Genomic DNA, 25771 nt, shown 5'->3' with positions numbered 1-25771 from the left:
CGAGGAAGTTTTTTTAAACACCGTGTATATTTTACTAGATAAAGCCAGACGCCTATCCGCAAAACCTATACGGTACGCGTTTCAAGATCAAAGATCTGCAGTTGACCCGCTCACTCTGACGTACGAACAGCAAACCGAAGACTGTCATTTTACTGCGAACACTGGTGAAAACTGCAACGCCGTGAACGAAAAGATCTGTATACCACAGAGTGCTAGAAAGGTTCTGGGAAGTACGGTGCATCAGTAAACGAAACCGCATAAAGATGCTACTGCGATCAGTTCCAATGTTTGGAGTCCTTACCGGGTAATCATGGTAACAGAAACCGAACGAAGTAATAGGCGTACTGTTAAGATAGTCGGTGCTGTCCATACTGATGTGTAAAAGTCGGCCGGAGGGGTGACCGGCGGTTCTAGGCGCTACAGTCTGGAACCGCGCAACCGCTACGGTCGCAGGTTCAAATCCTGCCTCGGGCATGGATGTGTGTGATGTCCTTAGGTTAGTTAGGTTTAAGTAGTTCCAAGTTCTAGGGGACTGATGACCTCAGAAGTTAAGTCCCACAGTGCTCAGAGCCATTTTTGTGAAAGTCGTGCTCGGGACACTTACATGGGAATTTGTGGGGAAAAGACGTTCTTGTCGCGAACCTGTTGCGTAGGGAATATGTAAACAAGATAAGAAGGTAGAGCACAGAAATTCGCTAATATTTGCCTCGCACTGTGCAGTGCCTAGCACATAAGTGCCGTGATTGGGAATAAATGCAAAAGAAGTAGAAAAAATGGCTCTGAGCACTATGCGACATAACTTCTGAGGTCATCAGTCCCCTAGAACTACTTAAACCTAACTAACCTAAGGACATCACACACATCCATGCCCGAGGCAGGATTCGAACCTGCGACCGTAGCGGTCGCGCGGTTCCAGACTGAAGCGCCTAGAACCGCTCGGCCACTCCGGCCGGCTAAAGAAGTAGAAATGATTTTTGTTGTTTCTAACACGAAAAATGACTTCAGAGTCGACAAGGTGATAAAGAGACGTCTAGGTAGGTATTCCGTTGCTACTGTTCAAGCGAGTGCTTTGAGGAAACTAGGAAGTCCCAGTTTGGTCCCCAGTCGTCTGTAATGAGAGTTCAGTGCCTTAACCGCTAAGCTTCCTCACTTGGTAAATGGGTATCTCGTCGTCTATTGGATTTGAGCGTCTGTTATACAGATTAACAAGGCAATGAAGCGGGAAATACTTTTGAGTTCAAGGACAGGTGACGTAAGTAAATAAACGCCGCGCGCATTTCAACACTCACTCGAACTCGAAGCACGTTCGCGTTAACATCGCGCGTCGCCGTCAAATGCGGCTGTTATTGCTGGGTCATCTTCTGCAGACATACAGTAGTATATTTCCCTACAAGAACTGCTCACCATGTACCCTTCAACGGATGAGACATAATAAGGCTTGCCGGATCTATCAGATGTTCTGCGAGTTGCAAGGAACAGTACGGACGTTCATCTACTCTGAGCATGTCTATCACACTAATAACTTAAGCAGCTGCACAGTGTCAAGTAGAGAACGAAACGAAGCAGTGCTACCACACAGACGCAGTCGGATCACCGCCAATCACTCCGGCAGTCATCACATGTAGCAAACTGCCAGCAGTTTCACTGCCACTGTGCACTCGAAGGAATCTCGGTTTCCTCCTTGGAGTAGCACAGACAATCGTCGCAGGGCGTTTTATTGTTAGCTGTCGACACCACAATACCGCAATCAGCATCAACAGTGTTAATGGTGAAAAGGTACTGCAGCTATCTTGCTGACCGTCGATAAAAAGATACAATTATATGAAAAATGTTTCGCTGTGAAATTATTTACAATGCAACGACTAGGCTTAAGCTGTTAATTTACAGTGCTGCGCGCTCCCGCTTCCCCACCTGATAAGCACCTACGCAAAAGTACATGGAGAAAAGTACTTACCCTGATTTGGATGCATTTGTGGAGGTAATTGAGTGAATGCGTAATTTGTTAGCAATGTCTTTGAGCTCTTGCACAGTGCGCGCTTCAGGCTTGTGGTAGGTGGCCATTATTTCCCTGCTGTTGAGTCGGAAGGCGGGCGCTGAACACACGAGCGGTGTACCGGTGGACACGCAGAAGCCGACAGGCCGGTACCGCCACTGTCCGCAGCAGCCGTAGCGGCGCTGTCGGCGGCCGATAGAGCGCGCGCCTGCCAGTGCCGCGTGCTGCAAATAATACCGTAGCTGCGTGCTGGAGACGTGTACCGGCACAGTCGTATGCCGAATCAAGATGTATTGATATAACTGAAAGATCTCTCCTGTAGAACAGTGTGACTAAGGGGAAATGTTATTTTATGGCTTCAAACGCCTTTTCATTGTTGCTATATAATATGTAACTTACATCCCAGACGCGTTTCTTCTCTCGAGCACAACAGATACCTAGGAACAAACAGTTTGGCTGGTTTACAGCAGAGCATCAACGAACGAGGAACGGTTGGGGTAATTTGAGTATAATGGGGTAATCTGCGTGTAAATAAATTTTTCATAATTCTTAACCTAATTTTCTACATATTCAAATTTAATATATATTTTACATCTCGCAGGTGACAATAATATGGCGTTAATAACATGTTGGCTACAGTGATACAGCCATTTTGAAATAAATGTTTGTTTTTCTTATCAACGCAACGAAGACGTGCAGTTGTAGTTGAAGAGGCGCTGTTGCGAACTCAACTGTCATACAGTAACCAAATTCAAATACGTATACATTACACATGTTTTAAACATAATTTTAATAAAATTAGAAATATGTCACTAATAGTTTGTTAGTAAATTACAGTTTATGAATGTGGTGTAATTTGGGTATAATTGTATGTTCGCGTGGACAACGGTCTTAGTTTTCCTTTGCAGATAATGCCTCGTGCATATTAAGAAAAGAATAAACCATGTACGACTCAAATGATCTTCAGAAGGCCAGAGAAGCAGTAAAAAAGGGAATGTCAGTGTATACTGCTGCAAAAAAATTCAACATTTCACATGAAAATACTAAGGCGTTCTTTCTAGACCTAGTGCCGAAAAGCTGGCCGGTGTGGCCATGCGGTTCTAGGCGCTACAGTCTGGAACCGCGCGGTCGCTACGGTCGCAGGTTCGAATCCTGCCTCGGGCATGGATGTGTGTGATGTCGTTAGGTTAGTTAGGTTTAAGTAGTTCTAAGTTCTAGGGGACTGATGACCTAAGATGTTGAGTCCCATAGTGCTCAGAGCCATTTTGAACCTAGTGACAAACGTAATGAAACTGAAGACGATTAAGAAATCCTTGGTTCTAACACAAGAATTAACTCAAATTCAAAAACAAATAATAGGATCATGGGTTTCAGTACATTACCAAAATGAATGTGCTAAGATAGTGCTGGAGTATAGGGGATAGGCAACAGAACACGCTCCAGACAAGAGAAACCAGTATTGAGTGAAGTTTTTATCCAGATGCAAGGAGGATGGTCATTGCTACATTTTCACGAAGATGGATGACATAGAAAGGATTGATTCAGGACAAATAGTTGAAGTGTTTTTTGCACCTCATTTTCATGGGAGATATTTCATATTAACTTGAATGGCATGAATCACAATTATCTGTTAATCTCGTCATGTAACTCACATTATTGATTTCTTATTAATGTTTTTGGAAACTTAGACATTTCCGCTTTGTCGTGGGTTTCATTGGTCTACTCTTGTTTGGGGTAACTATAGCACAATAGGACATTAAAGCATGTTTTACTTGAATAGTACACTTTATACCCAAATTTCCCCGTCCATGGGGTAAATTGGGTATTGTTCAACACATCGATATTATGATGATAATAATGGGTAATCATACTTGAAAATACACTCCTGGAAATGGAAAAAAGAACACATTGACACCGGTGTGTCAGACCCACCATACTTGCTCCGGACACTGCGAGAGGGCTGTACAAGCAATGATCACACGCACGGCACAGCGGACACACCAGGAACCGCGGTGTTGGCCGTCGAATGGCGCTAGCTGCGCAGCATTTGTGCACCGCCGCCGTCAGTGTCAGCCAGTTTGCCGTGGCATACGGAGCTCCATCGCAGTCTTTAACACTGGTAGCATGCCGCGACAGCGTGGACGTGAACCGTATGTGCAGTTGACGGACTTTGAGCGAGGGCGTGTAGTGGGCATGCGGGAGGCCGGGTGGACGTACCGCCAAATTGCTCAACACGTGGGGCGTGAGGTCTCCACAGTACATCGATGTTGTCGCCAGTGGTCGGCGGAAGGTGCACGTGCCCGTCGACCTGGGACCGGACCGCAGCGACGCACGGATGCACGCCAAGACCGTAGGATCCTACGCAGTGCCGTAGGGGACCGCATCGCCACTTCCCAGCAAATTAGGGACACTGTTGCTCCTGGGGTATCGGCGAGGACCATTCGCAACCGTCTCCATGAAGCTGGGCTACGGTCCCGCACACCGTTAGGCCGTCTTCCGCTCACGCCCCAACATCGTGCAGCCCGCCTCCAGTGGTGTCGCGACAGGCGTGAATGGAGGGACGAATGGAGACGTGTCGTCTTCAGCGATGAGAGTCGCTTCTGCCTTGGTGCCAATGATGGTCGTATGCTTGTTTGGCACCGTGCAGGTGAGCGCCACAATCAGGACTGCATACGACCGAGGCACACAGGGCCAACACCCGGCATCATGGTGTGGGGAGCGATCTCCTACACTGGCCGTACACCACTGGTGATCGTTGAGGGGACACTGAATAGTGCACGGTACATCCAAACCGTCATCGAACCCATCGTTCTACCATTCCTAGACCGGCAAGGGAACTTGCTGTTTCAACAGGACAATGCACGTCCGCATGTATCCCGTGCCACCCAACGTGCTCTAGAAGGTGTAAGTCAACTACCCTGGCCAGCAAGATCTCCGGATCTGTCCCCCATTGAGCATGTTTGGGACTGGATGAAGCGTCGTCTCACGCGGTCTGCACGTCCAGCACGAACGCTGGTCCAACTGAGGCGCCAGGTGGAAATGGCATGGCAAGCCGTTCCACAGGACTACATCCAGCATCTCTACGATCGTCTCCATGGGAGAATAGCAGCCTGCATTGCTGCGAAAGGTGGATATACACTGTACTAGTGCCGACATTGTGCATGCTCTGTTGCCTGTGTCTATGTGCCTGTGGTTCTGTCAGTGTGATCATGTGATGTATCTGACCCCAGGAATGTGTCAATAAAGTTTCCCCTTCCTGGGACAATGAATTCACGGTGTTCTTATTTCAATTTCCAGGAGTGTACAATAGAATCATTCTAAAAGGTCACATTGCTAACATGAAGAACTGACGGGAAAATTGTGTGATAGTAATAAGCGATAAGTTATTAAACTAAAAAATACTGCTCTTTTATTCCCAAATTATCTCAACCGTCCTTATCTCTGGTATAAACGGCAAGGGATCGCGAGCCAACTGCGTTCGGTAATGTTTGGTCCGCATTCGATGATGCTCGGTCGTGATCCGCTGGTTGTTGGCGTTTTTAGCGAATCATCAAACGAAGTTCACGCCCTCTCCACTTCTGCACTAGTAGCACTGTGAACAACTTTTGTTGTTGACAAGAGCTGCGTGAGCGATGAAGTGTCCGAAGACAATGTGATGTTGGTGTTAGAAGAATATAGATATCACTGGCCCTTGTGGGATCCAAGAGATCCGCAGCACAAATGACAAAAGGAAAGAAATATGACCGGTAGGAAACTGCCGAAGAGCTCACAAGGCCCACCTGAGAGAAAGAGCTTGCATCAGGTGGGAACTGACGGAATAAGCACAAGCTCTGTATTTATTTATATTTAAAAGAATCAGCATAATAAATGTTCTTTGGCTTATTTATGGATTGTTCCGTTACTTCTTGATAGAACAGTTCCATATTTAAGGTTGAATAACAAGTCCGCTGTTTCTGTTCTACTGATTTTTGTTCACTTCAAATTACTTTTCGTCTTTTTAGGCCCTCTTCAGGAAACAACTGACTAGCTTCTGAAAGGGACATTAGTTCTTAGTTACCAAAAATTATAAGCAAATATACAATCGCTTGCATAGAATGTTGCGTATCAGACTTGTTTGGTTATGTTGAAATTACACTTTACACAATGGACAATACAGTACAATAATTAAGCTACGCAATATTTAATACTGTGAACTAAACGTCGCCCAGTGTGACGACTGCTCGCATCCAAAGCAGCCAGGAACCGCCATAGAGAATCCACTTTCGTCAGTAGCAATTTTCGAATGGTGGAAGATGGAATGTTCAGGTGTCATGACACAGCTCTTGCACTGCTTAAAGACTGCAAATTGCGTCCAGCATTTTCAGCCATGGCAACAGTAACTTCTTCTACAATTTGTGCCGCAATCTCCCAGGAGCAATTTCCAAATCGCCAGTTAATTCGAAATTCCTAATAATGTAATTCAACCACTGTTTTACTGAATGCTGCGCTACACTTCAAAGGGATACGGATACATGACACTATTTTCCAGCATAGACACCAAGTCTCGGTAAACAACAGTCGAAACTTTCTACCAATCGTTATTTCCTCGGCAGCAGAAATCCGCTCCTTCGTCATGGAGCTATTCGAGAACCGCTATGAGACCGTCCACATCATTAGAAAATTGCTTTCCCTCAGATGTTCTTTCAGCTTGCCGATTGCTTTGGCAATGCCGTCTAGTCTATGTCGATGGCCGTCCTAGCGTTACAAAATGACAGTCTTCATAAAAGAGGACATTTCTCGATTCATACAAAAATGTGCAAAAGTGTTATACGTTACTCGACATTTATACCTAAGTAGCGACATGATAAATTGTAGTATTTACAACTACACTCTTATATCATGAAAATATTTGTACTACGTGTACTGTACTGTATGATTTGCAGCCGGCCGCGGTGGCCGAGCGGTTCTAGGCGCTACAGTCTGGAACCGCGCGACCGCTACGGTCGCAGGTTCGATTCTGCCTCGGGCATGGATGTGTGTGGTGTCCTTAGGTAAGTTAGGTCTACGTAGTTCTAAGTTCTAGAAGACTGATGACCTCAGATGTTAAGTCCCATAGTGCTCAGAGCCATTTGAACCATTTGTATGATTTGCAACTGAATCATATACAGGGTAAAGCGAAATTCGCGCACTCGGGCTTCGCAACGGGACTCCTCAGATGCCAGCGATAAAAAATGTCTCTCAATAAATTTCGTCTGGCGAGTACATCTGGCAGGAAAAGAACGTTAAAGACTGGCAATCTGGCAACACTCTAACCACATGTATGGTAACTACCTCTGTCAGCACAAATTAGTCATGCAAAGAAGTTGGTCTAGTGGAAGCCGGCACGGTAACTCAGCGTGTTCGGTCAGAGGGTTAGCTGCCCTCTGTAATAAAAAAAACTGAGTTAATGGATCAACGGCGAACTGAAACGAGTGTCTTGCGACGTCCACCCCGAGCAGATACAAAGAACGAAGACGAACAAAATGAGATTGAAAAAAAAGTGGATAGAAGTTTGGGTTAGCATGCAGGAAGTCCAAGGTTCGTTCCTGGCTTGGGGCGTTTCTTTTTTTTTATTTGCTAATTTCATACAGGGAGCGAAAGGCTATTTACAATTTCTACAGAAACCAGATGGCAGTTATAAGAGTCGAGGGGCATGAAAGGGAAGCAGTGGTTGGGAAAGGAGTGAGACAGGGTTGTAGCCTCTCCCCTATGTTATTCAATCTGTATATTGAGCAAGCAGTAAAGGAAACAAAAGAAAAATTCGGAGTAGGTATTAAAATTCATGGAGAAGAAGTAAAAACTTTGAGGTTCGCCGATGACATTGTAATTCTGTCAGATACAGCAAAGGACTTGGAAGAGCAGTTGAACGGAATGGACAGTGTCTTGAAAGGAGGATATAAGATGAACATCAACAAAAGCAAAACGAGGATAATGGAATGTAGTCGAATTAAGTCGGGTGATGCTGAGGGAATTAGATTAGGAAATGAGACACTTAAAGTAGTGAAGGAGTTTTGCTATTTAGGGAGTAAAATAACTGATGATGGTCGAAGTATAGAGGATATAAAATGTAGACTGGCAATGGCAAGGACAGCGTTTCTCAAGAAGAGAAATGTGCTAACATCGAGTATACATTTAAGTGTCAGGAAGTCGTTTCTGAAAGTATTTGTATGGAATGTAGCCATGTATGGAAGTGAAACATGGACGATAACTAGTTTGGACAAGAAGAGAATAGAAGCTTTCGAAATGTGGTGCTACAGAAGAATGCTGAAGATAAGGTGGGTAGATCACGTAACTAATGAGGAGGTATTGAATAGGATTGGGGAGAAGAGAAGTTTGTGGCACAACTTGACTAGAAGAAGGGATCGGTTGGTAGGACATGTTTTGAGGCATCAAGGGATCACAAATTTACCATTGGAGGGCACCGTGGAGGGTAAAAATCGTAGAGGGAGACCAAGAGATGAATACACTAAGCAGATTCAGAAGGATGTAGGTTGCAGTAGGTACTGGGAGATGAAGAAGCTGGCACAGGATAGAGTAGCATGGAGAGCTGCATCAAACCAGTCTCAAGACTGACGACCACAACAACAACAATTTCATTCTGACATTTCATACTGTAATATACACCGTTTATTAGGTCACAGGTATCCTAAATTTACAACATTTTGTAACACCAAACACAACAAATACGTGGTTAGACAAGTAAGATCAATTTCTAGATAATAAAGATGATAGCACAGCACAACAACAACATCTACTTGTTATTTATACTACATGTAATATGATCGCTCAGACGTCGCACATTAGCAACCAGTGACAACAATCATGTCTATATTAATGGCCTCATGACCTTCACAACAGAATTCGTTGTCCTCAGAACAACAGATGCTCAAAGCGACCTCCCTGCACGTCTAAACATGGCACACTCCACCGTATCATACAGCTCTGGACCCTTCACATCAAAGCTGCGTCCACAGTAAGAAGAGCAGCATGAACAGTCTCTACCAATTCTTCCACATTCGTAGGCGGAGTAGAGTACACGTGCTTCTTCAGGTGTCCCCACAGGAAGAAATCCAGGGAATTTAGGTCAGGTGAACGCGGTGGCCATACAACTGGACCTCCACGTCAGAGTCATTTCCCTGGAAATGTTCTGTCCAAATACTGTCGCACACTAATTCCAGACTGTGGAGGTGCACCATCATGTTGAAACCATATCCTCTGCCGAACATGTAATGGAACATCTTCCAGCGCATCAGGCAGATATTTTGAGAGAAATGCATGAGATCTTCGTACAGTCAACCGGTCAGGCAACAAGTAGGATCCTAAACATCTGAAGCTCGGTATTCCAGCCCAGACGTTGATACCAAAGCGAACTTTACATCCAAAGTCGCGGGTGACGTGCGGGTTAACCTCACACCGACGGTGGGCATCGTACATATTGAAGACACCCTCACAAGTGAATGCTGCTTCATCCGATCATATTACGGTGTTCATGTAGTCATCGTTGGATTCCTGTTGTTGGAACCATTCACAGAATTGCATCTACTGATGGCGATCTACAGCATTGCGTGAAAGCATAATGATAGGGGTGCAGCCCATGCTCGTGCAACACATTAACGATCATATATAATAAGGTAGTGAAGGGAGACGAAAATTTAATAGTCATGGGTGACTGGAATTCGAGAGTAGGAAAAGGGAGAGAAGGAAACATAGTAGGTGAATATGGATTGGGACTAAGAAATGAAAGAGGAAGCCGCCTGGTAGAATTTTGTGCAGAGCATAACTTAATCATAGCTAACACTTGGTTCAAGAATCATGAAAGAAGGTTGTATACATGGAAGAACCCTGGAGATACTAAAAGGTATCAGATAGATTATATAATGGTAAGACAGAGATTTAGGAACCAGGTTTTAAATTGTAAGACATTTCCAGGGGCAGATGTGGACACTGACCACAATCTGAACTGTAGATTAAAACTGAAGTAACTGCAAAAAGGTGGGAATTTAAGGAGATGGGACCTGGATAAACTGAAAGAACCAGAGGTTGTACAGAGTTTCAGGGAGAGCATAAGGGAACAATTAACAGGAATGGGGAAAGAAACACAGTAGAAGAATGGGTAGCTCTGAGGGATGAAGTAGTGAAGGCAGCAGACGGTCAAGTAGGTAAAAAGATGAGGGCTAGTAGAAATCCTTGGGTAACAGAATAAATATTGAATTTAATTGATGAAAGAAGAAAATATAAAAATGCAGTAAATGAAGCAGGCAAAAAGGAATACAAACGTCTCAAAAATGAGATCGACAGGAAGTGCAAAATGGCTAAGCAGGGATGGCTAGAGGACAAATGTAAGGATGTAGAGGCCTATCTCACTAGGAGTAAGATAGATACTGCCTACAGGAAAATTAAAGAGACCTTTGGAGATAAGAGAACGACTTTCATGAATATCAAGGGCTCAGATGGAAACCCAGTTCTAAGCAAAGAAGGGAAAGCAGAAAGGTGGAAGGAGAATATAGAGTATCTATACAAGGGAGATGTACTTGAGGACAATATTATGGAAATGGAAGAGGATGTAGACGAAGATGAAATGGGAGATATGATACTGCGTGAAGAGTTTGACAGAGCACTGAAAGACCTACGTCGAAACAAGGCCCCCGGAGTAGTCAACATTCCGTTAGAACTACTGACAGCCTTGGGAGAGCCAGGCCTGACAAAACTCTTTCATCTGGTGATAAGATGTATGAGACAGGCGAAATACCCTCAGACTTCAAGAAGAATATAATAATTCCAATCCCAAAGAAAGCAGGTGTTGACAGATGTGACAATTACCCAACTATCAGTTTAATAAGTCACAGCTGCAAAATACTAACGCGAATTCTTTACAGACGAATGGAAAAACTGGTAGAAGCTGACCTCGGGGAAGATCAGTTTGGATTCCGTAGAAATGTTGGAACACGTGAGGCAATACTGACCTTACGACTTACCTTAGAAGAAAGATTAAGGAAAGGCAAACCTACGTTTCTAGCATTTGTAGACTTAGAGAAAGCTTTTGACAACGTTGACTGGAACACTCTCTTTCAAATTCTGAAGGTGGCAGGGGTAAAATACAGGGAGCGAAAGGATATTTACAATTTGTACAGAAACCAGATGGCAGTTATAAGAGTCGAGGGGTATGAAAGGGAAGCAGTGGTTGGGAAGGGAGTGAGACAGGGTTGTAGCCTATTCCCGATGTTATTCAATCTGTATATTGAGCAAGCAATAAAGGAAACAAGAGAAAAGTTCCGAGTAGGTATTAAAATCCATGGAAAAGAAATAAAAACTTTGAGGTTCGCTGATGACATTGTAATTCTGTCAGAGACAGCAAGGGACTTGGAAGAGCAGTTGAATGGAATGGACAGTGTCTTGAAAGGAGCGTATAAGATGAACATCAACAAAAGCAAAACGAGGATAATGGAATGTAGTCGAATTAAGTCGGGCGATGCTGAGGGAATTAGATTAGGAAATGAGACACTTAAAGTAGTGAAGGAGTTTTGCTATTTGGGGAGCAAAATAACTGATGATGGTCGAAGTAAAGAGGATATAAAATGTAGACTGGCAATGGCAAGGAAAGAGTTTCTGAAAAAGAAAAATTTGTTAACATCGAGTATAGATTTAAATGTCTGGAAGTCGTTTCTGAAAGTATTTGTATGGAGTGTAGCCATGTATGGAAGTGAAACGTAGACGGTAAATAGTTTAGGCAAGAACAGAATAGAAGCGTTCGAAATGTTGTGCTACAGAAGAATGCTGAAGATTAGATGGGTAGATCACATAACTAATGAGGAGGTATTGAATAGAATTGGGGAGAAGAGTAGCTTGTGGCACAACTTGACTAGAAGAAGGGATCGGCTGGTGGGTCATGTTCTGAGACATCGAGGGATCACCAATTTAGTATTGGAGGGCAGCGTGGAGGGTAAAAATCATAGAGAGACATCAAGAGATGAATACACTAAGCAGATTCAGAAGGATGTAGTGCGCGCTGTTCCAACAAGGTTCAAATGGCTCTGAGCACTATGAGACTTAACATCTGAGGTCTTCAGTCCCCTAGAACTTAGAACTACTTAAACCTAACTAACCTAAGGACATCACACACATCCGTGTCCGAGGCAGGATTCGAACCTGCGACCATAATGGTCACGCGGTTCCAGACTGAAGCGCCAAGAACCGCTCTGCACACGGGCAGGCCGCGCTGTTCCACCTGACACGCATTACCCCTCTGACAGATGTTGTTCTGCATGAGTCATCCCGACGCCGCTAATTGTGAAACGTTCGGTTTCGAATTACACTGTTTCCCTAACGGTAATAGACGTGATGTTTCCACAATACCATCGATAGAGTAATAATAATAATAATAATAATAATAATAATAATAATAATGCATTGAGATATATACTAAACAACATGTGGTTATCAGACTCAATGTTGAAAGGCATAATTAGTAAGACCATGGTGATAACACAAACAAATAGTAACCGAGTCTGGACATCATTCGCAAAGCGCGTTGCTAGTCCTACTGGTAACGTAAGGCCCAAACTAAATGTGATGGACTTGAACGACGTAAGAATAATAGTTGGTACTAATCTATAGGCCCATTGGAGGAGGGTACAAAGAACGAAGGTTTCGCATGTAGTAGTAGATGAAGGGCTTATTTCACAGCTGTCCCATCTCCCATTTCTACGTTTGTAGTATAAAAGTGCAAATGTTTTCTAGAGGACCCGCTGCAGTCGCTGTTGACGATTAAGATGCCAGATACCGTACCACCTGGGCTACATTTACCAAACATAAAACATATGCTTCAACCCAGGTTGGAACCATCGACTTCCTGCATGCTAACCCAAAACTCTCTCCACTGCACCAACTGTACAGCATTCCGAAGCTGTAGTGACAGAGGTTGGTACTGTGGTTACAGTGTTGCCAGATTGCTACCCTTTTACGTCCTTTTCCTGCCGGATGTACTAGCCGGACGAAATTTTGTGATATACATTATTTTATCGCCGGCATATGAGGAGTCGCGCTGCGAAGCCCGAGTGCGCGAATTTCGCTTCACCCTGTATAATAGATAGTATTTCATGTCAGATTAATTAATCATGCAATGTTATATTAATTTGTGGCTGATTTTAATACAAACCATAAAAAATCATCATTAGGGAACTAGTCATCTTCACCTATATCATTAGTCTCGAAAGTACTCGGAGTTCGAATCCTGCCTCGGGCATGGATGTGTGTGATGTCCTTAGGCTAGTTAGGTTTAAGTAGTTCTAAGTTATAGGGGACTGATGACCTCAGCAGTTAAGTCCCATAGTGCTCAGAGCCATTTGAACCATTTTTAAATACTCGGATATTTATTTGATGATCCAATTTCTGAAACTAATTTCCTGTTTCGCAACAAATAATCATAAAACTGCACGCGAGAGAAAGCCTTTTAACTATACTGTACACTAACAGATCAAACACTGAGTCTATTTCTATCTTTGGTCCACTGACTGTTTATTAGTGAAAAACTCCTTTCTACATTAGCACTGTGACTAGGAATAGCAAAGAAAAACTCTGTGATTTGTAGTAGCCCTGAGAAACAAGCAACAGCCTATCATACAGCGGCCCCGCGAGCACGCAGAAGTGCCGCAACACGACGTGGCATCGACTCGACCAATGTCTGAAGTTATTGTCTGACTTTAACTAGTCAAATACTTTGACCAGTTTTTAGGTACCGTGACATTTTGACCCATGCAGATAGTTTCTGACTCATTAAGGTCATTAGACAGAATATGATGACACTGGATGATGTACTTAAGATCCGGATAGTCATCTCATACGCTACTACACCAGCCCTTAATGCCAACTCAGAATGATTTGACATGGTAATACGTTATACCCTTAGTCTTAGGGATGTTATGTTAACCGGGGACCTAGAAACGACAGAGAGGCTCCGTCCTCGCCGTAGCCGCAGTGGTCCACAATCCCACGACGACTATCGCAGTCCACTTCACCGCTCCGCCGCCCCATACCGAACCCAGGGTTACTGTGCGGTTCGGCCCCCGGCGGACCCCCCCCCCCCCCCCCCGGGGAACGTCACACACCAGACGAGTGTAGCCCCTATGTTTGCGTAGTAGAGTAATGGTGGTGTACGCGTACGTGGAGAACTTGTTTGCGCAGCAATCACCGACATAGTGTAGCTGAGGCGGAATAAGGGGAACCAGCCCGCATTCGCCGAGGCAGATGGAAAACCGCCTAAAAACCATCCACAGACTAGCCGGCTCACCAGACCTCAACACTAATCCGCCGGGCGGATTCGTTCAAAAAAAAGTTGGCTCTGAGTACTATCGGACTTAACTGCTGTGGTCATCAGTCCCCTAGAACTCAGAACTACTTAAACCTAACTAACCTAAGGACATCACACACATCCATGCCCGAGGCGGGATTCGAACCCGCGACCGTAGCGGTCGCGCGGTTGCAGACTGTAGCGCCTAGAACCGTTCGGTCACTCAGGCCGGCGCGGGATTCGTGCCGGGGACCGGCGCTCCTTCCCACCCGGAAAGTCTTAGGGATTGTATACATTTCATTTTTAGATTTATCTTCATACATATAGGCGGCCTCCTGTATTTCTCTTTTTCTTCCTTTCCTTTTGTTCAATCGATTCCACTTGGTATAATCCTGCATAATGTATAGGACTTACATGTAGGGAGTTAGACATTTCTTGATACACAGATACTGAGAAACTTCTTTGTAACCATGACTACATGAGGCAGCTACTGGCGTTGCATTAATCCAATCAGCACAATGTGGGGTTGTCCTACATAAGGGTCCTAATGAAGTGTCTACGATGACCAGGTGTTTGATGATTTTATAGTACGATTGCATTGGTTTACTTTGGGAATGCAATTGGGTTTTAATACAAACTCTTTTATGCTTTTTATCGTTAACATTGCGCCAGCTCATAATACGACCTAGACCACACATAAGTAACTATGTAATCTGACATGGTTGTCACATTTTCTTGTATTTTAATTTATTTTATTGTTATTTATATTAGTTAATTTTTATTAAAAAATCTTCCACTGTTCCACTGGACATACGAATGTATGCAGTACACCTGATGTGTTGCATGGCCTATTACAGCAGTGTGTTACTGTTTTATGAATAATAGCGTACACATATGTTTATATATCATGCGTTATTTGAGTAAAACAGGGAAAACTATTAACAACAGCATGACATAGGCAGAAGCGTATGTGCCCTAATGTTACATGTAGTTTTAATGATATACAATGTATCTCTTTGAGCCACTTACATAGTTAACATGATACCTGTCAATTGTTAACGCATGTTCTATATTTTTATAAATTTTTCATAATATTACATTTCTTCTACTCGTTGTACAGGGGCCTGAAGATGGCATCAATGTAATGCCGTAACTGGTAGCACATAGAAGTTCATAAAATAAAATAAATTTCTGCAATACATTCGGCTGTTGGAAATTATTGCATCAAGAATGACTGAAGTAGTGCTGGAAGAAAATGACACAATGAATCCTGCAGGGCTGTCCATAAATCCGTACGAGTACGAGGAGGTGGAGATCTCTTCTGAACAGCACGTTACAAGGCATCCCAGATATGCTCAATAATGTTCATGTCTGGGGAGTTTAGTGGCCAGCGGAAGTTTTTAAAGTTCCTGGAGCCACTCTGTAGCAATTCTGGATCTCTGGGGTGTCGCATTGTCCCACTATAATTGCCCAAGTCCGCCGGAATGCACAATGGACATGAAAGGATGCAGGTGGTTAGACAGGATGCTTACGTACGTGTCACCTGTCAGAGTCGCATCTACACGTATCAGGAGTCGCATATCACTCCAACTGGACACGCCCCATACCATTATAGAACCACCACCAACTTGAACAGTCCCCTGATGACATGCAGGGTCCATGGATTCATGAGGTTGTCTCCATACTGGTACACGTCCATCCGCTCCATACAATTTGAAACGAGACTCGTCCAACCAGACAACAAATTTCTAGTCACCAACAGTCCAATGTCGCTGTTAACGGGCCTACGCGGGTCTTAAACCTTTGTGTTGTGCAGTCATCAAGGATACAAGGATTAGCAACCACAAGGTAGTTGCTGCTAGGCTGAATACCGTAACACCCACAACCATCAAAAAGAAACGCAAAGTACATCTGTTTAAAAAAGTTGATAAAAATACTCTTAATGACTTTTTAAGAGACAGTCTCCACTCCTTCCAATATGATCAAGTAAGCATAGAAAAGATATGGAATGCTTTGAAAGAGATAGTATCGACGGCAATTGAGAGATATATACCACATAAATTAATAAGTGATGGTACTGATGCCACGTGGTACACAAAACGGATCAGATCGCTGTTGCAGAGGCGACGAAAAAAGCATGCCAAATTTAAAAGAATACAAAAATCCCCAATTGACAAAGTTTTGCAGAAGTTCGAAAGATAGCGCGTGCTTCAATATGAGAAGCTTTCAATAATTTCCACAACGAAACTCTTGTCTCGGAATTTGGCAGAAAGCCCAAAGAGATTCTGGTCATACATAAAGCACACCAGTGGCAAGGCGCAATCAATATCTTCACAGCGGGATAACAACGGTGAAGTCACTGATGGCAGTGCCAGTAAAGCAGAGTTATTAAACAGGGTTTTCCGAAACTCCTTCATTAAAGAAGACGAAGTAAATATTCCTGAATTCCAATCAAGAACAACTGCCAAGATGAGAAACATAGAAGTAGATATCCTCGGTGTAGCAAAGCAGCTTAAATCACTTAATAAAGGCAAGGCCTCCGGTCCAGATTGTATACCAGTCACGTTCCATTCAGAGTATGCTGATACAATAGTTCCATATTTAGCAACTATACACAGCTCCTTTACTCCCCCCCCAAACCAACCAACCAACCACAGCTCCTCGCTCATAGAAAGATCCGTACCTAAAGACTGGAAAACTGCTCAAGCCACACCAATACCCAAAAAGGAAAATAGGCGTAATCCGCTGAATTACAGGGCCATATCATAACGTCGATTTGCAGTAGGGTTTTGGAACATATACTGTGTTCGAACATTATGAATTACCTCGAAGAAAACGGTTTATTGACATATAGTCAGCACGGATTCATAAAAGATCGTTCTTGTGAAACACAACTAGCTCTTTATAATCATGAAGTAATGAGTGCTATCGACAGGGGATGTCAAATTGATTCCATATTTTTACATTTCGAGAAGGCTTTTGACATCGTACCTCACAAGCGTCTTCTAACCAAACTGTGTGCCTATGGAAGGTCGCCTCTGTTATGCGACTGAATTCTTGATTTCCTGTCATAATAACAGACGGAAAGTCATCGAGTGAAACAGAAGTAATATCCGGCGTTCCCCAAGGAAGTATTATAGGCCCTCTATTTTCCCTGATCTATATTAACGATATAGGAGACAATCTGAGTAGCCCTCTTAGACTGGTTGCAGATAATGCTGTCATTTACCGTCTTGTAAAGTCATCAGATGACCAAAACGAATTGCAAAATGATTTAATAAGATATCTGTATGTTGTGAAAAGTGGCAATCGACCCTGAATAAAGAAAACTGTATAGTTATTCGCACGAGTACTAAGAGAAATCCGCTAAATTTCAATTACATGGTAAGTCACACAAATCTGAAGGCTGTAAATTCAACTACATACTTAGGGACTACAATTACAAATAACCTAAATTGGGACGATCACATAGATAATGTTGTGGATAGAGCAAACCAAAAACTGCTATCCATTGGCAGAACACTTAGAAGGTTCAACAGGTCTACTAAATAGACTGCTTACACCACACTTGTCCGCCCTATCCTGGAATATTGCTGTGCGGTGTGGGATCCACATCAGGTGGGACTAACGAATGGTGGGACTAACGAATGACATCGAAAAAGTTCAAAGAAGGGCAGCTCGTTTTGTACAGGGTTATTACAAATGATTGAAGCGATTTCACAGCTCTACAATAACTTCATTATTTGAGATATTTTCACAATGCTTTGCACACACATACAAAAACTCAAAAAGTTTTTTTAGGCATTCACAAATGTTCGATATGTGCCCCTTTAGTGATTCGGCAGACATCAAGCCGATAATCAAGTTCCTCCCACACTCGGCGCAGCATGTCCCCATCAATGAGTTTGAAAGCATCGTTGATGCGAGTTCGCAGTTCTGGCACGTTTCTTGGTAGAGGAAGTTTAAACACTGAATCTTTCACATAACCCCACAGAAAGAAATCGCATGGGGTTAAGTCGGGAGAGCGTGGAGGCCATGACATGAATTGCTGATCACGATCTCCACCACGACCGATCCATCGGTTTTCCAATCTCCTGTTTAAGAAATGCCGAACATCATGATGGAAGTGCGGTGGAGCACCATCCTGTTGAAAGATGAAGTCGGCACTGTTGGTCTCCAGATGCGGCATGAGCCAATTTTCCAGCATGTCCAGATACACGTGTCCCGTAACGTTTTCTTCGCAGAAGAAAAAGGGGCCGTAAACTTTAAACCGTAAGATTGCACAAAACACGTTAACCTTTGGTGAATTGCGAATTTGCTGCACGAATGTGTGAGGATTCTCTACCGCCCAGATTCGCACATTGTGTCTGTTCACTTCACCATTAAGAAAAAATGTTGCTTCATCACTGAAAACAAGTTTCGCACTGAACGCATCCTCTTCCATGAGCTGTTGCTACCGCGTCGAAAATTCAAAGCGTTTGACTTTGTCATCGGGTGTCAGGGCTTGTAGCAATTGTAAACGGTAAGGCTTCTGCTTTAGCCTTTTCCGTAATATTTTCCAAACCGTCGGCTGTGGTACGTTTAGCTCCCTGCTTGCTTTATTCGTCGACTTCCGCGGGCTACGCGTGAAACTTGCCCGCACGCGTTCAACCGTTTCTTCGCTCACTGCAGGCCGACCCGTTGATTTCCCCTTACAGAGGCATCCACAGGCTTTAAACTGCGCATACCATAGCCGAATGGAGTTAGCAGTTGCTGGATCTTTGTTGAACTTCGTCCTGAAGTGTCGTTGCACTGCTATGACTGGCTGATTGAGTGCATTTCAAGCACGACATACGCTTTCTCGGCTCCTGTCGCCATTTTGTCTCACTGTGCTCTCGAGCGCTCTGGCGGCAGAAGCCTGAAGTGCGGCTTCAGCCGAACAAAACTCTATGAGTTTTTCTACGTATCTGTAGTGTGTCGTGACCATATGTCAATGAATTTATGAAATCGCTTCAACCATTTGTAATAGCCCTGCATTATCACAGAATAGGGGAGATAGCGCCACAGACATGATACGTGAATTGGAGTGGCAATAATTAAGACAAAGGAGTTTTTCGTTGTGACGAGATCTTCTCAGGAAATTTCTATTACCAGTTTTGTCCTCCGATTACGAAAACATTCTGTTATCACCCACCTACATAGGGAGAAATGATCATCACGATAAAATAGGAGAAAGCAGGGGTCGCACAGAAAAATTTAAGTGCTCGTTTTTCCCGCGCGCCGTTCGAGAGTGGAGCGGTAGAGGGACTGCATGAAGGAGGATCATTGAACCCTCTGTAAGGCACATTGTTGTGAATAGCAGAGTAATCATGTACATTTAGATGTAGATACGCGAGTGGGCCTTCGACTCCGAAAGCCTATATCGATGATGTTCCGTTGAAGATTTGCACACTGACACTTGTTGATGGCCCAGCATTGAAATCTGCAGAAATCTGCGGAAGGGTTGCACTTCTGTCACGTCGAGCGATTCTCTTCAGTCGTCATTGGTCCCGTGCTTGCACGATCTTTTTCGGGTCGCAGCAATGTCAGAGATTTGTTGTTTTACCGGATTCCTGATATTCACGGTACACTCGTGAAATGGTTGTACAGGAAAATCCCCACTTCATCGCTACCTCGGAGGTGCTGTGTCCTATCACTCGTGCGCAGACTGTAAAGCCATGTTCAAACTCACTTACAACTTGATAACCTGCCATTGTAGCAGCAATAGCCGATCTAACAACTGAGTCAGACACTTTTTGTCTTATATAGGCGTTACCGACCGCAGCACCGTATTCTGCTTGTTTACCTATGCCTGTATTTGAAAACGCATGCCTATACCAATCTCTTTGGCGCTTCGTTGTATTTACACCAGATATCATTTGGCAGCAACTGATCTCCACCATTAACATTAGCATGGTCCGTCAAAAACTTATGAAAATCACTTTACACAACCCATTTTAATATTAAGCTTATCACTTAGATACAGAATTGTTTGTTCCACATCTTCCCAGTTCGAAAATTCTTTAAACCCATTCATGTAAACACTAAAACTCCTGATACTGAACCAACCTTTTCTTAAGATATTTAATTGTTGCATCATACACATGTGCTATTTCTCCTCCTAGTATATCACATTTGTAATGATAATCTTCATCCTTCTTTTTCCTCAATATTTCTTTTTGTTTCAAAGATTTGAAATTTTTGATTTGTCTTTCTTGAAGAACAATGCTTTACTAATAACGGCTTTTGTTTTAGTGCGAGCACATGACATTTGTTTAGCTATATTTGAATCTGTAGATAACACTCTCTGCAGTTTTCCTGTACAGTCTATTGATTTAAAACATTAATCGTGTTTGACAATGTGAAAAGATAGGATGCCTTCAGCTGCATGTGCCAAATCACTAAGTTTGGAACAATATTCTGCAAAAAAGCCGTCAACTTTGGATGAAGGCGTAGTAGTACGAACCCACGTTTTGTGTTTACCTGCGTTTTTGTGGTCTTCTGTGTCTAACTCCACAGCAAAATAATAATTGTACACAGTATTAGAAGTTATTCAGTATAACAAAAGCTGAAATATTATAGGCGAATTGTCAATGTCATAATACAGTATTTACGTACAAACGGCCGCAACATAATAAACCTTACCTTTGTTAGCAACTGAAGCGAATTTACCAGGTAGACAGCTAACGCGTTCTGTCTCGGAGTTGATTCTTCCCGAACTGAAGTCAGGAAATCATTTTGTAATCCTTCACAGGAGACACATTTGTGTTCTGGCACGAACACTGCTGCACTTCACAACAGCCAACAAGCAACTGAGATCAGAGCAGTTGAAGATAATAATTCTAATTTTAAATTATTAGACGCCAAGGTATATGGCAATGTTGCATTCATAATGTTTTTAACTGGCCACCTCGCAGTTCGTATTTCAGGACACCTGCCACCCCACTTATTTCAATAGGATATCTTTCTGTTTTCTGGAAATAGTCTTAAATGATTAATTATGTCATTTTATGCTCTTAACATGCTTTTTCATTGTTGAATTTCAGTATTCTTTTATAAAAACCGAAATGAAATTGGAAATAATTTGAAAGACCGCTAAAATTCTCCATTCGAGTCATGTGTTGCCTGTGACGTCACTGGCTAGCTCATTGCTCATATTGTCATAAAGTTAATTCACAGTGATGTCTTGTTTTGGAATTTAAGTTTCAGAAAACGCATTACAAATGGTGTGTAGTACTACACTGTGCAAATAAATCTATAAAAACTCTTGAAAAATTGATTTTCAATGATTCAGAGAATGAGAAGGTGCGTAAAAATTTGTTAACGGTACCGGAAAAATGCCACCACGTTGATGCCCAGGTTCCCTTACTTGATTAAAAATGTCTTGCACTCTGAAGTTAACATTCGACGAAATTAAACTCTTAGTAACAACATTACACACACTACGTTTCACAGCATTGGTAGCTCTGTTGGTAGAGCAGTGGACAGTAGACTATGAGAAGATCATACCCATAGGTGGCTGGTTCGCGTCACATCAGTAAAAGTATTTTAACTTATTTATAAGACAAATCGACAGTCCTTTCATATCAAAATCAAGTCAGAATTACAAAACTTCACCACACCGATTAGAAACAGAGTATTATTGTGTTGTCTTTGGCGTTTACATGCGTTTACATTTGCAATAGCTCTTCACACATGTCACGTTCAAGAAGATATTTTCTAGTTAAAGTGACCGCCCACTTTTAACTTTATTAGAAACTGCTTTTTTATCTTCGTACTGTCCAGCTAGAATCCTTATAGTTTAAGCTTTTAAAGTTTCACCATCTTATAAAAAATAAAGTTAAGTCTGCTTCAGACTCACAAACACCACAGCCATTAATTCTGTGTTACCTGCATCTTCCACATGCTTTATATCTCCCCACGTACAAAACCTCATCGTCATACACCTCATTGTAGTGTGGGAGTATGGTGATATCTTCACTACTAGCAATTCTTTCTAGAAAAAGGTAATTGTTGTAAGCAAAGTAGATGCATTTATCCTCAGTTGTCGGTTTCTCAGACTAAGATTGATGTGAAGCTATGTACAGTACATCCCACCATCGAAACAACCCCACTTATTCGTACTCACTTGCGCTATACGTTGCGCCACAGACAGCGTGCTTGTGGCAGTACCTCTCCCGAGTATCTTTTATAGCAGAAATCAGCACTAAGATTTGGCAAGAATAATTTTATTGTGCTTTGGATCTTATTTCATGACTGACAGTCGACAATCTAGATATACGATACGGACCCATTTTCGAAAGTTCCAGAATTCCATAGTTTTAACTGGGTTTAAATGATGTTGCAGCGAGGAGGGAAAAGAATGTCCATCCTTGCACACATCGCTGCTCTAAATTAGTGGAGCATCACCGGATCGGTTTTAAAAGTTGTAAATGCGTTTTGCATCACTAAATAGCTAAACTACTCGCTGAAAAAGTACGTAAAAACCTAGTAACTTTGGCTAATACTCCTGTAACACATGTACAGCTTCGTCTTAACGCTTAGTCTGTGACGTCACCAGAGCTTCAGCCAACAACAGAGTTTTCGATCACGTGCGAAATCTTGATATTTAATGATTTTTAAGCCTTAATTAAATAAAAATAAGAAAATATTTTGTGAGAATATTGACCATAAATGTGACATGAATGTTATAATCACTCCAAATAACAACAATCCGAACCATATTTTAACACAGGAAAATACCGTGTTGCTCTGAAATCGCAACGTAAGTTCGGCGCGTCGCGTCGCGGCGGCGATATATAAAAAAGAAAAGTCTTGAAAAAATATCACATTGTTGGAAGAAAGTTTAAATTCTTTAGAGTTTGCCATTGTAAGGGTTCAGAGAGTTGTATTTCAGCACTTACAGGTAGAAGCAGTTGTATTACTCAGAAACGATGACGTTTACCCATTTTCCTAAAAACCTACCCGGACCATTTTAGGGTCCAAAAAAGAGGACATGTCCGGGTAAAATTGGACCTCTGGTAACCCTAGACGTTCCTTCACCGTCGTCTGTGCGGCTTTGACCAAATTGTTGACACTATGGCTGGACCCGACATTGCATATGGTCCATTCACTGCCAGCAATTCAGGCTGAATAAGAATAGCACTGTGAGGCCTACTTCAAATTTGAAATACGTTTCCAGTTGGCACGTCATTTCACTCGCACACTGTGATACACTTCCTAACTGTAATACAGTATAACTGTGCCTGCAGGAAAACCAGAACATGTGCTCTCTTCTGATAAATTCTTATTAACGTTTAAGAACCACCGAGGCGACGTAGATGTCAATGAGAAAAGTGATTTGTTATAAGACACGTGGGGGCGCAATTGTCGGGAAACACCCGAAAAGTGGATGGCAGATGTTGAACGTGTTCAGAATGTTCAAATGTGTGTGAAATCCTATGGGACTTAACTGCTAAGGTCATCAGTCCCTAACCTTATACACTACTTAACCTAAATTATCCTAAGGACAAACACACACACCCATGCCCGAGGGAGGACTCGAACCTCCGCCGGGACCAGCCGCACAGTCCATGACTGCAGCGCCTTAGATTGAACGTGTAACGTCACCAAATGATGTAAGTCGCCGCACGTGCAGCAGCTGAGTTTGTTAATCCTACACTCATCTGTAGGGGGCAGTGCTGCACAAAGCTCCAAGTCACATGTTCACGTCGGTGTGGCTCTGGGCCTACGTGCACCACTATAGTATGTGAGGCTCAGGATTCGAATCTTGTGTGTGTGTCAGGAAGTATTTTTTTCATTAGCTTGAGAGGTAATACTTATTATTTCATTTAATAGTCACGCAGTCAAAATGGTTCAAATGGCTCTGAGCACTATGCGACTTAACATCTGAGGTCATCAGTCGCCTAGAACTTAGAACTAATTACACCTAACTAACCTAAGGACATCACACACATCCATGCCCAAGGCAGGATTCGAACCTGCGACCGTAGCGGTCACGCGGTTCCAGACTGAAATGCCTAGAACCGCACGGCTACAACGGCCGGCGTCACGCAGTCCCCGCTGGTTTATTGCAAAAAAACTAGTGTATTGCGTCACAAATAAACGAGTGTTTTTTTTTATTTGCGACATGCTCCATTACAACATTTGCAATATTACATGTATTTATTGTGTGTGTGTAGTGTGTAGTGCAATGTTTGTGTTGTGTGATGCTGATCGTGAGAGAAGGGAGAGGGTGAAATCCGGTGTCGGCACTGAGCCTACACCTCGCAAATAGCACCAAGGGTGCCGGCAAACTTAACGTCTCCATCCAACCGATGGATCACCATGAACTGTACCACGTGCCCTCACTTTATGACAGGCTTGGTATTTAAACCAGGACATTGGCTCAAATCCTGGTGATCAGAAACTGTACACCACCACCTCTCCTCTTTTTTTTTCTTTATTGTATTTCGATTCCCCCCTCCCCCCCCCCAGAGGGGAGGGGGGGGGGCGGGCTGGCATTAGCGTAATACGCCACTCTGCAGCCTACAGATAAAGTTAAAAAACATAATGAGGAAATATAACAATAAAAAGGTGATAAAACGGTGACTGTTTAAAACTGGTACATGTCAAAAAAGTTGTGAGGAAGACATAAAAAACAAAGAGCTCAGTGATGCTGATTAAAAACACCTAAGAAATAGACAGGCACTATTAAAAAACACAGCGACAGTCTGGTTTCTGTTCGCAGCACTTTAAAAAGGGGGCGCACAACACTCAACACTCACGGAAAAACACTGCACTATAGAGTACGAAGACACAAGGGTATAGGGGGGGGGGGGAGGGGAAATACCGGACAGATGAGGGGAATAGGGGTGGAGCCACTGGAGGGAGAGGGCACAGAAAAGGGGGAGCAGGGGAGACGTGAGAAAGGAGTAGGGAAGATAGTGGAGGGGAAAGAAAAAGGACTCAGGGGGGAGAGAATGGAGTCAAGGAGTAGGTAGGTGGAGATAAAACAGGGTGGGAGGGGGGGGGAGATCGAGCCCGGGAATAGGACAGGGGGAGGGAGGGGGAGGTGAGAACTATTGTTGATAGGAGGGATAAATGGAGGGAGAGAGGGCATCATCCGGGAGGGGGAGTTGATGGAAGTCAGCACAGGAAAGGAGATGAAGGGTGTAGAGGTGGAGGGTAGGGGGACACAACAGTGAAGGCGCAGCAGAGGGGTGGGGGTTGGAGAGGAGAGGAGCAACCAGGGGATGAGGGGGATCAAGTCGACAGGAGATTTAGAGGATGTGGACATGTTCGAGGAAAAGTTGCCACCTCTCCTCCCCTTGCCAACGAAATACAGGCAGCGAAAATTTTTCCCCCTACCAGGACTCGAACTGCCTTACCGCCAAACGTGCATTCGCGATCTCGGTCACGGAGGCGGGTGAGTAAAAGCAGGTTTTGCTTGATTACAGAGAGGGCAATAATTTTGT

The 25771-nt window shown here is 43.3% G+C and overlaps 1 protein-coding gene across 1 annotated transcript in view; it reads right to left on the bottom strand.

Moving 5' to 3' along the window:
• Positions 1–2141, bottom strand: part of LOC126470619 (transketolase) — a 161061-nt gene extending 158920 nt beyond the window's left edge. Inside the window, exon 1 of the mRNA XM_050098577.1 lies at positions 1955–2141. Coding sequence (XP_049954534.1) covers positions 1955–2061 — 107 coding nt within the window. The 5' untranslated portion in view covers positions 2062–2141. The remainder of the gene's footprint in view (positions 1–1954) is intronic.
• Between the last annotated feature and the right edge of the window lie 23630 nt (positions 2142–25771).

This window comes from Schistocerca serialis, chromosome 3, assembly GCF_023864345.2.
Source record: "Schistocerca serialis cubense isolate TAMUIC-IGC-003099 chromosome 3, iqSchSeri2.2, whole genome shotgun sequence".
Taxonomy (NCBI): Eukaryota; Metazoa; Arthropoda; class Insecta; order Orthoptera; family Acrididae; genus Schistocerca; species Schistocerca serialis.
Note: the sequence above shows the minus strand (reverse complement) of the source record. Positions and strands in the feature narration are given on the sequence as shown.